This window comes from Brassica napus, chromosome C6 (assembly GCF_020379485.1).
Source record: "Brassica napus cultivar Da-Ae chromosome C6, Da-Ae, whole genome shotgun sequence".
In the NCBI taxonomy this organism is placed as follows: Eukaryota; Viridiplantae; Streptophyta; class Magnoliopsida; order Brassicales; family Brassicaceae; genus Brassica; species Brassica napus.
The window spans coordinates 47,954,936-47,967,295 of NC_063449.1; the positions used below are offsets into that span (position 1 = coordinate 47,954,936).

General features: G+C 41.2%; 5 protein-coding genes across 5 annotated transcripts; 3 read left to right on the top strand and 2 right to left on the bottom strand.

Moving 5' to 3' along the window:
- Window positions 1-8: 8 nt before the first annotated feature.
- Window positions 9-2,213, bottom strand: BNAC06G40390D. Its single transcript, XM_013871550.3, has 5 exons — window positions 1,292-2,213; window positions 882-964; window positions 662-773; window positions 455-507; window positions 9-360 (listed from the first exon to the last, which is right to left on the bottom strand). Exons 1-5 carry the CDS (start codon window positions 2,133-2,135, stop codon window positions 217-219), a joined length of 1,236 nt encoding a protein of 411 aa, XP_013727004.1. The 5' UTR covers window positions 2,136-2,213; the 3' UTR covers window positions 9-216.
- Window positions 2,214-2,488: 275 nt separating this feature from the next.
- BNAC06G40400D lies at window positions 2,489-5,496 on the top strand. The gene is made up of 5 exons (XM_013871552.3): window positions 2,489-3,192; window positions 4,432-4,494; window positions 4,617-4,679; window positions 4,777-4,845; window positions 4,960-5,496. The coding sequence occupies exons 1-5, from the start codon at window positions 2,923-2,925 to the stop codon at window positions 5,074-5,076; spliced, it is 582 nt and encodes a 193-aa protein (XP_013727006.1). The 5' UTR covers window positions 2,489-2,922; the 3' UTR covers window positions 5,077-5,496.
- Window positions 5,497-5,613: 117 nt separating this feature from the next.
- Window positions 5,614-7,357, top strand: LOC106430752 (acetylornithine aminotransferase, chloroplastic/mitochondrial). Its single transcript, XM_013871548.3, has 2 exons — window positions 5,614-6,086; window positions 6,235-7,357. Exons 1-2 carry the CDS (start codon window positions 5,691-5,693, stop codon window positions 7,192-7,194), a joined length of 1,356 nt encoding a protein of 451 aa, XP_013727002.2. The 5' UTR covers window positions 5,614-5,690; the 3' UTR covers window positions 7,195-7,357.
- LOC106430755 (3-isopropylmalate dehydrogenase, chloroplastic-like) lies at window positions 7,328-9,602 on the bottom strand. The gene is made up of 10 exons (XM_013871551.3): window positions 9,296-9,602; window positions 9,073-9,202; window positions 8,861-8,972; window positions 8,698-8,773; window positions 8,441-8,616; window positions 8,252-8,368; window positions 8,073-8,180; window positions 7,932-7,985; window positions 7,671-7,823; window positions 7,328-7,554 (listed from the first exon to the last, which is right to left on the bottom strand). Exons 1-10 carry the CDS (start codon window positions 9,513-9,515, stop codon window positions 7,480-7,482), a joined length of 1,221 nt encoding a protein of 406 aa, XP_013727005.1. The 5' UTR covers window positions 9,516-9,602; the 3' UTR covers window positions 7,328-7,479.
- Window positions 9,603-10,408: 806 nt separating this feature from the next.
- LOC106430695 (pentatricopeptide repeat-containing protein At1g80550, mitochondrial) lies at window positions 10,409-12,282 on the top strand. Its single transcript, XM_013871483.3, has 2 exons — window positions 10,409-11,955; window positions 12,034-12,282. The coding sequence occupies exon 1, from the start codon at window positions 10,508-10,510 to the stop codon at window positions 11,837-11,839; it is 1,332 nt and encodes a 443-aa protein (XP_013726937.1). The 5' UTR covers window positions 10,409-10,507; the 3' UTR covers window positions 11,840-11,955; window positions 12,034-12,282.
- The last annotated feature ends 78 nt before the right edge of the window (window positions 12,283-12,360 follow it).

The window sequence follows — 12,360 nt, forward strand, 5'->3', positions numbered from 1 at the left end:
TCCCACAATGTTATCAAATTTTAACTTTATTATCAAACTTCCCACAATGTTAAGACTCTTTGCCTAAACAGCATGCAACATTAACTGTAGTAGAACAACTTTCCTCTGCCAAAATGATGGACAAGAGACATTATCTCTTTTGACAAAATGAAGAGAACAAAAAGAGTGTTTTACTGTGAGGTCACACGATTCATTATGTCTCTTGCATCAAGAAGTTTAAAACTTGTAATCTGGGTTGTCACGAAGTCCGAGCTTTGACAGTGAAAGGCAGTAAGAATCCCAGTCTGTTCGCCTCATATACTTGAGCAGTTTCTTCCGTCTATGCACCATTGCTATCAGTCCCTTCTTCGAATGTTTGTCCTAGATTACGTTACATAGGACATGCGATTACGTTACACTATAAAAACTGCCACTAGTAGCTTCAGAAGAGAATAAAAGATGATTATAAGCTTACCTTTTTATGTAGAACAGAGGACAGATGCTTGATCTTAGTAGTCAGTTGTGCCACTACACAGAAAAAAAAATAGAGATTACTAAACAATAATGTGACAAAGGAAATGACATCTGATCAACCGATTAGGTTAGCCTTGTGAATGTAAAATCGTCTCTGATAACTTAATGCAAACATTGATCGAAACTCATTTAGAAGGATTCAATATACCTTGAACACGTGCAGAACCACAATCAGATTCCGACATCTTGAACTCTTCTCTGACCTTTGCAAGCTCGATTTTCATCTTCTCCGCAGATGACATGTTATCCGGGTGGAAATACTGCGATTGTTTTTGCGCATGCAGAACATAGTCAATGTCATAACATTCTGTAGAAAAAAAAAAAAAAAGCTTAAAGATTCAAGAACTAAGAAGAAAAGGAAGACTTACAGTTTGAACTAGCTCATCTTTCGGAGGCTCAAGCAAATACTTTGGGGTGCCATTTAAAACGCTGAAAAAATCCAAGTTCTGAACTGCAAGCAAATTAACCTTCATTTTAAAATCACAATCAATGAGCAACAAACCAAAACCAAGAACTAAGCAACGACATCAAGCCACAAGCTTCTTTGTTGTCACATAGTAGTTCACAAGTAAGAGATGGACCGGTATAGCATAAAAAAGCAACACTTTAGCTGCCGCACAGTAGTTCACCAAGTACGAGATAGAGAGGTTACATCATAATCAACATAAGAATTCTCCAATCCTATTACTTGAAAGGAACTTAAGTCTAAACATTCTAACAGCTAAAGTCTAAAACACTGTCACAGAGGGGGAAGTAAGAGAGAGTTTGTAGAACGTACAGGCTTGTGATTTTCTAGCTTGTTGAATCTCAGACCTGAGATCATCGAAGGCAATCCCCTTCCTGGCTCCCTGCGCTGCAGCCTCTTCCACCTCTCTCAGCTTAACAAGCCTCTGGTTGAGCTCCTGCAACGAGAACCAACCTTCTTCTCTCTTCCCCTCTGGTCTGTGCTGTCTTAGAATCTCCCCCAGTTCTTTAGTGTTGTAGCTCTTGATAAACTCCGACTTCATCTCCTCTGAAGCATCTCCCATCTTCTTCCTTTCTTCTATCTCCTCCCCGAACACTGAAATGGGCAACCCCTCTCCCCCACCGAACACGTTGGAACGGACATTACCACTGTCTTTTGCCTTCATAATGCTCTGGAGGCTTGATAGGTTTGACCATCTGGTCTCTTGTGGCCTCATCTGCCTCAAGTTTTTCTTTAGGTTTTCAAAGGGAGAACCTTCGACCTTACCAGCCCCCAAATCTCCCGGCTTTGATAGCACGTTTTGCTTGTAAAGATCCTGCAAATCCCTCGCCGGAGGAGCTGCTGCTCTGCGTCGGAACTCGTTTAGATTCCTCCTGACATCCTGAAAATCTCCGCCGGAACCGGAAAAGGAGGGAGCTTTGGGATCGAATCCGGCTAATTGTCTCCTCCCGTCTTGAGCCTGATGCTGGGGTTGCTGTTTCAAGCTGCTTTTGATGCCACTGAAGTAGGAAGATATTTTGAAATCCGACGGTGACTGAGAAGGTTGTTGTTCGCCAGATTCGTTCCCGTCTTGAGGAGATGAGGAGGTTGAGAAGAGATGAATCAGAGATGGGTTAGAATGGAGCCTTTGTTTGCGTCTGGCGAGATGAAACGCCATTGAAACTGATCTTTGACGGCTCTGAAATGCTTTCCTTAGGGTTTTAAGTGTGTAGTGTAGTCGTTGATGAAAAATGATGAACTCAGTCCGGTTATCTACAAACCGAAATTGGCCACGTGATTTTTAAAACCCGGGTTAGGAGGAAACTTTCGGTAAAAGTAAAGGTCAAATCTAACCCATCATCATAGCTACTGACTTTGGAGAAGTCAGATACTTTGGAAGATTTTTTATTAGCTAGGTCTGGTTTTTTTACTAGCTATGTCAGGTTTTTTTGTACATTAAATTAGATTACAATATCAACAGGATAACATGTTCTTTCAGATCTAACATGTCATTCAGATTTAAATATAGTGAGACTGAAATGGTTTCATTGAAAAAAGGATTAGAGATGAATTTCAAGCCTCTAGTATATATGAATTATGAAGTACAGTATATGATAAGATAATGTTTGTTGTATACTTGTAATTTCTCTACCGTGCTGACAAAAAATGTAATGATAGAATCCAAGTGCTCCTCTCTCGTATCAGTCATTCATTCGGTCCCTACTCCTACTACTACAGTTCAAACACACGAAGAATAAGAACCTTGCTACAAATGGTCTATGCCACGCATGTACTTAAAGCGGGTCCCACACTTATCAAGAAAAATAGAAATATAAAAAAATATAGTTCCAAAGTAGTACTATAATATTATATAACAAAAATCCACCCATTAAATTTGCCACAGAGCTGCTTCCTTCCTACTTTTTCGCCACCATCTCTCTCCAAAGCTGTTGAAGATTCCGACTATGTTGTCCGCCGAAAACTGGACTCGAGTGGCCATGTCTGACGATTCTCTGGTAGCCGACGCGCTGCTTCAGCTCCGCCACTCGAAACCCCCACCATCTCCTGTCAAGCTGAAATGGAGCGTGCGTCAACGGAGATCGAAAAAAGGAGACCAACCGCGAGCTAGCCCTACCAGCCCTTTAACCTGGAGCGGTGGTGGTGGTGCTACCACTGTGGACGGCCTTGAGGAGTCCAGCGTCGCCGTAAAACCCTCTGAGACCTTTGGATCTAAGGTTTGTCGGATCTTTTATTTGGTTTTCTCGATTTTAAAACTCCGTGGTGGCCGTAGAGTCGTATGTACTGTTTCGTGCGTCTGTCACGAATATAATATATCCCTCGTGAAGCGGCGTTTTAGTGGTTTTCTTTTCTGCGTTTTTTCTCTTCACGTAATTATTAAGAGTTTCCTTGTTGTTTGGGCTGGTCTATTACCAATTAGTCCCTTGGCTTTACGCACGACCAGACTTTTTAGTTGTTCACTTGTGGGTAGCCTTACTCTTTGATCATCATGTAGGTACACCGACTTTTTGTTGACCCAAATATCCCCACTGTGGACTCAAACTTTAGCTGCTTTCTTTCTTTTCCAAGAAACTAAACCCATCTTTCTCGTTAGATTTAGTTGTCTTCTTGGAAACACTTCTCGATTTTAGTTTAAAAACTGATAATATTCGGTGATCTCTGCTTTTTTGCAAACAAAGAGCCACGTTTCCTTACTTTTTTGATGAATCCCAGTCATCTCTCTTTCTGCTTTTGTGGAAGGACCAGAAAGCCCTCAAAGCATGGGAGGTGTTTGCGGTAAAAGTCACCGATGCAGACTTCAAGTGCTAACGAGTAGAATAAAAAAATACATTCATTCCTTACCATTCTATTGAGTCCGAAACTACCTATTGGCATGAGTGGATTAGATGCGTGTGTGGTAGGGTTTAGTGGGGAGGGTTGTTATCAGATAGTAACCAAGTATGGACACACTGCCAGCGATCAAAGTTACAAGTGATTGTTGTTCTTGTGATTCGTCCGCCAAGTTTATATTGAAGACAGTACCATTTAGTTAAGCATGACGTGTGAACGTGACGACCATACGCGTCTCTCATTAGTCACGATCCACTCACGTGATACTATTTTAAAAAATAAAAAATATCTATTTTTTTGTTCTTTTTTTTTTTTCTTTTTGAGGGTATTATAAGTTGTTGACCAAAAAAGATTCTGTATTCACTTTAGAAGTTTAAATGGTAACTAGAGTTGATTCGTTTATTTCCACCTTATGGTGCCTCTAATGTGTGTGGTCTTGAATGGTAGGTGTGTGGTCTTGAATGTTAGGTGTGTGGTTTCTTTATATACTTATAAACAAAACTTAATTGTTTTTATGGTGTAATTTTGGTGTGATAGTTAATTGAATATTTGATTTTTGAGCTGCCTTTATCTGGTGTTGTCGTAAGTCGTAACCCATAATCCGAATTTTGGGTTTGGTTGTCCAGGTTTTTCAAACGAGTGCAATAACAACAACAACAACTCTGTTTAAGAGATCAAGGAAGAAAAAGGTAAAAACCGAAAAGCATGTCTCTCTATTTACTGGCACTACTGTACTAATGAATCTTATCTTTCTAATTCTAGATAGATATCATTACATATTGACTGATTTCTCTAATATTGCTGTGTACAGACTTTGGGTGAGCTTAAAGATGAGGAAGTCATGCTCCAGAAGGAAAGTAAAGCCCTGAAAAATGTACAAACCTTCTTTTGGCCCGCTTCTTATGTCTCTATGTATTAGGTCTGTGTGATAATCTTAGAATTGGTTATTCTTTGTTTTTTTCTCGAATCAGGAATTAGCAAGTATGCGTGATTTGGTGGAACAGCAAAGAGCAAGAAACAATGCTCTTAAGAAGATGAAGGTGAGCCTATCTTTGTCTCTCTCTAGACAAACACCATTTTTTGTTTGTTTCCTTGCTCTCTAGACATTATCAACATGTAACTAATCAAGTTAGATCATATTCATATGTATGCAGGCTGAATCACAATCTGCCTTGTCCTGCAAACGCGCCTTGGAACAAGGTTCCTCCTTCTTGCTCCCTGACCTAAACATGCCACTAGATACCGAAACAAGCCCTGAAGTTATTTCCTGAACGACGAGCCATAAGCAATAATATTATTCTTTTGTTTTTCCCATCACACCCAAATAACTTTACCACCTTCCACAAACCTCTTTTTAACAGTTACAATATGAAGAAAGATAGATTGTCCCTGTATATCCTCATCCGTTGGCCATTTCCCGGGGCCGTAGTAGAAGATTCGGCCTCAAGGGGGGGAGAGTGTTTCGAGTTTATGTATCTTGACATATCTTCTTCTTCTCTAGCCGTTAGTATGTTTTTTTGTTTGCTCTGCCAAGTGATTCTTATCTCTCACATGATCTACATAGATATACACTTTTCTTATTATCTTTGTTAAGATATATTGCAATGTATCAAATATGTAACTTCCAAAACGTTTTATTAACTTGTAATTTGATTAATGGATTATATTAAATGCTAAATGATGTTTCTCTCTACAGTCTCGAGGTTTGGAGTGTTAAATTACAACTATCAGTCCTAAATTGTAATTATGAAGAAGTATAGGGTCATTACCACTTGTTGGTTTTAAAGCTAAAGCCCTAGAGCTAACTATAGTTCCAGCTTCACTGTCTTTTAACGACTCTTTACTGTTCTTTCTCCGACCAAAAGCGAAAAAAAAAACACACGAAATGGCGTCGCTTGGCCAAATCACCCTCCCGCGGGCGCCGTCGTTGGAGATTAGCCTCCTACGCCTTCGATTTGATCGACCCATCAGAACCCGAATTGGATTCAATGGCCGGATCGTGAGCGAGCAGGCGCAGGTTTCGGTGAAAGCGAGCGTGAGCCAGAAGGTGATTGAAGAGGAGGCGAGAGTCCTCGTAGGCACGTACGCGCGTGCTCCAGTGGTGCTATCGAGTGGGAAAGGTTGTAAATTGATGGACGCGGAAGGGAAAGAGTATCTGGATTGCGCATCTGGAATCGCTGTGAATGCTCTGGGCCATGGAGATCCTGATTGGCTTCAAGCCGTCACCGACCAAGCTGCTGTTCTTGCCCACGTCAGCAATGTCTATTACACCATTCCTCAGGTATAATCTCAGTGTCTGAAAATGATTTGGCCAAAGATTGGAACTTTAGCTGATTTGATCCTCTCTATGCGATTAAAGCTATGGCCTTTTTGATTATGGTTACTTTCAAGCTCATGTATTTCTGAAATGTATTAAAACTTGTCTGCAGATTGAATTAGCTAAACGACTTGTGGCAAGTTCATTCGCAGACCGTGTATTCTTCTGTAACTCTGGAACAGAAGCCAACGAAGCAGCCATCAAGTTTTCTAGAAAGTTCCAGAGATTCACCCATCCTCAAGACAAAGATGTCGCCACAGGCTTCATAGCCTTTACGAATAGTTTCCACGGTCGAACCTTAGGAGCTCTCGCCTTGACGAGCAAAGAACAGTACAGAACTCCTTTCGAACCCATCATGCCTGGCGTCACGTTCTTGGAGTACGGTAACGTTCAAGCCGCCACTGATCTTATCAGCTCGGGTAAAATAGCTGCAGTGTTTGTGGAGCCTATCCAAGGAGAAGGCGGGGTTTACTCTGCTACAAAGGAGTTTCTCCAGTCTCTTCGCTCTGCTTGTGATGCTTCAGGTTCTCTTCTCGTCTTCGATGAGGTTCAGTGTGGTTTGGGGCGAACCGGTAACCTTTGGGCGTATGAAGCATTCGGTGTAACGCCTGACATAATGACAGTTGCAAAGCCTTTAGCCGGTGGGTTACCAATTGGAGCGGTGCTTGTGACTGAAAAGGTTGCTGAGACCATCAAGTATGGAGATCATGGAAGCACGTTCGCAGGGAACCCTCTTGTGTGCAGTGCAGCCATCGCTGTTGTTGATAAAGTATCCAAACCCTCTTTCTTGGCCAGTGTCTCGGGCAAAGGTTTATACTTTAAGGAACTGTTGGTGAAGAAACTAGGAGGGAACTCGCACGTGAAGGAAGTGAGAGGAGAAGGGCTGATCATTGGAGTGGAGCTTGATGTGCCAGCGAGTCCACTGGTGGATGCTTGCCGTGATTCAGGTCTTCTGATCTTGACTGCAGGGAAAGGGAATGTCGTCAGGATTGTTCCACCGTTGATTATATCGGAAGAGGAGATCGAACGTGCCGTTGAGATTATGTTCCAAAATTTAACTGCCCTTGGTTGAAGGTTGAGCTTGAGTACAAGAACAAACAAAATGTGTATCGACATTGATGCGTCTTTTTAAATATCTTTACTTTTCTTGATTAAGCTCAAGTGTTGTACTATTGCCTGCTTGAAAAATCTACTCTTACACGGCATTAACTTCAAAGAAAAAGCTTTCAATGTGATCAAATACGTCCCGTTAATAAACATACTATCACAGACATTGTGGCTGATGAAGCTGATACTCTCTTTGCGTACAAACACTTATTGTTGGAAAAAAAATCTCTCTTCAAAGTTATACAAATGACTAAACAGAAGCATGAACTTGGGAGTCCACTGACTTCAGAACCTCCTCTCCCATCTCCTTGCACCCCACCAGTTTCTGATTAAACACCATTCAAAAAGATGAACATAAGTATTGTTTACTATTTGCCTGCTCGCTTTTCAAACTATGATAGAACAGGAAACATTGTAATAAGAATGGTTCAAGAAAAGTACGGTTCCATTGGAGTAGATGTCTCCTGTTCTAAACCCTTTGTTCAGAGCACCCAACACCACGTCTTCGATCCTCTTAGCTGCCTTTTCTTCTCCAAGTCCGTATTTCAGAAGCATTGCAGCGCTGAGGATGGTTGCTAACGGGTTTGCTTTATCCTGCAAAATTCAAAGAAAAGTTTTGCTCTACATTTTTGGCATATGTAGAAGTAGTTTTGATATTGGGGAAGAAAAGCTTTGTTTGTTTGAGGAATATAGAGTTAGGACCTGTCCAGCAATATCAGGTGCAGAACCATGTATTGGTTCAAAGAGTCCAGGTCCCTGTTATATACATCACATTTTTTTTTGGGTTCAGAAATGATCATATTGCTGCACACTCAAAGATTATAGATTAATTCATATTAATACCGAGTCACTGAGACTAGCAGAAGGAAGCATGCCGATGCTCCCTGTGATCATTGAAGCTTCATCGGATAATATATCACCAAAAATGTTGTTTGTGACAATGGTGTCAAACTGCATTTTAAGAAACCATTGTGAGGATTTATACATTTGCCACATCAAGGCGCTGACTGGATGATTTATACCTGTTTAGGGTCACGAACAAGCTGCATGGCAGCATTGTCGACGTACATATGTGACAGTTCAACATCAGGATATTCAGCGGCTAATGCTGTTACTCGCCTCCTCCATAAAATCGAGGCCTAACATTGCATTAAATTATGTATTCTCTGTGTCACATTAGAAAATAGGGGGGAGAGAGAGAGGAAGCATACATCCAAGACATTAGCTTTGTCGACAGAACACAACTTGCCACGTCGCTTACGAGCAGTCTCGAAGGCAACACGAGCAATTCTATCAATCTCGTGAGCAGCATAGACCTCGGTATTAAACCCAACTTCCTCACCATTTTCATTAGTCTTAATGCCCCTTGGCTCTCCAAAGTATATACCTGTTGCCATTAGAGATCATAACACATTATAAAGATAGGGAAAGAGAAATACAAGGATTAAAGATTAGTATGGAAATAGACCTCCAGTAAGCTCCCTTACAACCATTAGATCAACACCTTCAGCAACCTCTTTTTTCAAGGTCGAGGCATCAACTAACTGAAAGATAATTTAAGTTCCACACAGGTAACAAAACTACAGGCTACCAAGAACTCCTGATATTAAGAAGAAGAAGAAGAGGGTAACCTGTGGAAGAACAGTAGCAGGTCTGAGATTAGCAAAGACTTTAAGAGCGGCCCGAAGTTGAAGTAAACCAGTCTCAGGCTTCAGATGTTTTTCATTCTTATCCCATTTGTACCTGAATTCACACCACCAACGTTGTATTTTCCAATCAAGACATAAACAAAAAAAAAAAAAGAGTAGAGCCAACGTTAGTGGGAGAATAGAGGAAAACATACCCTCCGATGGCTCCAAGAAGCACAGCATCTGAATCTTTAGCAGCGGAGATGGTGTCCTCAGGCAAAGGCACTCCAACCAAATCCAAAGCAGCTCCTCCTACAGGCATCTCCCTAAAGCTAAACTCCACTCCTGATTAACAACACAGACGCAATCAAGTGACCAAGTTTATCAAAATAAATCCTAAGCCCACGAATCTTATATCTAATCCCCAATGAGATAAACCTTCCAAGGATCCAGCTTGCTGAAGCACATTTTTAGCGATGGAGATAACCTCCGGACCGATGCCGTCTCCGGGAAGGAGAGTGATGTTGTATCGCTTTTTCCCAGCGGAATTAACAGCGCAGCATCTTACTCTAAAGGGTGCCGGCGATTGTTTGGTTAGAGCTCTTAACGTAGCCGGAAACTTGACCGGTCGGATATTCGCCTGCAGAGCCGCCGCCATTTCAGGTGATAAAACAAGGATTCGTCAGGGTCGTCGTTTCGGATATTTTGAAACTAGTTGGGGTACAGACAGTGAGTGAGTGATATGAGACAGACACTCGAAGACTTTTAGTTAGGTCTTTGCAATTATCAGTCCTTGCTTTTGTATTTTTCATTCAAATCGATCCCACACTTCTTCATATTTGTGATGAATGCCAATATTCCCAAAGAAGTGGGTCATATGTGGGCCTACAAATTAGCCCAATTTAGCCATGCGCAAAATAACTGGAACCGAACCGAAATACACGCTCAAATAACCGAATGATTCATATATTTTTTTTTATATCCTAAATAACCGAACCGTGAACCAAACGGATACCTGAATATATAAAAATATTAATTATATATACATATAACATAACTAAATATATATTTTTAATTTAAAATTCTAATATAAGTACATGAAAATAGTTGAGAATAACTAAATTATTATAAAGTATCTGAATTACCCGAAAGTATCCGAAACTATCCGGATAATTTTATCCGAAATATCCAATTTTTTAACTAAATCATCATAATTATTTGATATTTTACCCTAAATAACCGATATTTTATCTAAATTATCTGAACTATCCGAACTATCTGAATCCGAACCGGATCCAAATGAGAACCGATTTTTTTTCCGGGTATTTTCAGTTCCTACATTTACTATCCAAAATGAACCAAACCCAAAACTATCTTAACCGAACCGAATCGAACCGAAAATATGTCTAGTAGTAAATGGATACTCTAGGTCTCTGTCCGAACTACTCCGAACCGAGCATATGTCCGAAATGCCCCGGGCTAGCCCAATTAATCGGAATAGCAGAAACTAAAAGTCCAATAGGTAATCGGGTCTGCGGACATACCCAATCGAATACGGGTAATCGGATCCCATCTGGAGAAACTGGTCAAAGAAATATCCCGGACAAACTAACCCTAATTTTGAACGCTGCATAGAGCGGCGGGAGAGAAATGCTCTTGTCGAGACATCTCCGGCGATTCGATCGCCTTCGAATCGTTTCTTCACCCTCCGTTCGGCTTCTATCTGCAAAACCCGTTTCCGACGAGAAGCTCCGATGTCAGGTGGAAGAGTCCAGCTACGATCAGAGAACAGTATGCGAAGCCATCACAGGCTACAGCAACGACTGGCAAAAGGCGTTGGAGTTTTTCAATTGGGTCGAGAAGGAATCCGGATTCGAACACACCACCGAGACGTTCAACCGCATGATCGATGTTCTCGGTAAGTACTTCGAGTTCGATGCTTCCTGGTCTTTGGTTAACCGGATGAAGGAGAACCCCGGTTCGATTCCCAATCACGTCACTTTCCGTATAATATTCAAGCGTTACGTCACGGCTCATCTTGTTCAGGAGGCTATAGATACTTACGATAGGTTAGATGATTTCAATTTGAGAGACGAGACGTCTTTTTGTAATCTCGTGGATGCGCTTTGCGAGCATAAGCATGTGGTTGAAGCAGAGGAGCTCTGTTTCGGGAAGAGTGTGGTTTGTGTGAGTAGTAACACTACTAAGATTCATAACTTGATTCTTCGCGGGTGGTCGAAGCTGGGATGGTGGGGGAAGTGCAAGGAGTATTGGGAGAAGATGGATCACGAAGGCGTTGCTAAGGATCTGTTTTCGTATTCTATTTACATGGATATAATGTGTAAGAGTGGGAAGCCTTGGAAAGCTGTGAACTTGTACAAGGAAATGAAGAGGAAGAGGATCAAACTCGATGTTGTTGCGTACAACACTGTGATTCGCGCCATTGGAGCATCGGAAGGTGTTGACTTTGGCGTTAGAGTGTTTAAGGAGATGAAGGAGAGAGGCTGTGAGCCTAACGTTGCGACTCATAACACGGTTATTAAGCTTTTGTGTGAAGAAGGGAGGGTGAAGGATGCGTATGGGATGCTTAACGAGATGCCTAAGAGAGGTTGTCAGCCGGATTCGATTACTTATATGTGTTTCTTTGCCCGTATGGAGAAATCAAGCGAGATCTTGGGTCTGTTTGGTAGGATGATAAGGAGTGGGGTTAGGCCTAGGATGGATACTTATGTGATGCTTATGAGGAAGTTTGAGAGATGGGGGTTTCTTCAGCCGGTTTTACACGTGTGGAAGACGATGAAAGAGTCTGGGGATACTCCTGATTCGGCTGCGTATAACGCTATGATTGACGCTTTGATTCAGAAAGGGATGTTGGAGATGGCTAAGGAGTATGAAGATGAAATGGTTGAAAGAGGGCTGTCTCCGAGGAGAAGGCCTGAGTTGGTAGACACGTCACTAGAAGAAACGCTAGTTTGTAGATAATAGAAAAGTCCGTTGAAGAAACTATTGTTTGGTTATTTGTTCAAAACGGACAAACATGTCAATGAAGCGATCTTTGGTATCAAGAAGCTTCCTGCGGTTGAAGAAATCGCCCAAAGGTAATCACAGTTGACTACATTTGCATTTATTTGATCGAGGAATCTGGTTTCACTTGTGATCATTGATTCTCTTGGAAGCTTGAAAGAGGGGTGGATCAAGTGGGTGAGTGAAGAAACCGTGAGAGCATGAGTCTTAAGCAAGTAAACCTCTTGGTCGAGATTTAGTATAATGTAGTATATTCATTTTGAAGTGTAGTTGCCTTTGTTGTATTTGGTGAGGTGATTTTTTTTGGTAAGGATATGGAAACGATATGATTTGTATAATTGTATCTTCATGTAAACATAAAATCATGAAGTCAATCTTAATGCAGTTTTCCGTTTCAAAAACGATTGTGTAAAATAAACGATTTACTAATTACTGTATGTTGCATCATTTTCAAAATTTAATTGATTGTATAATTAGTT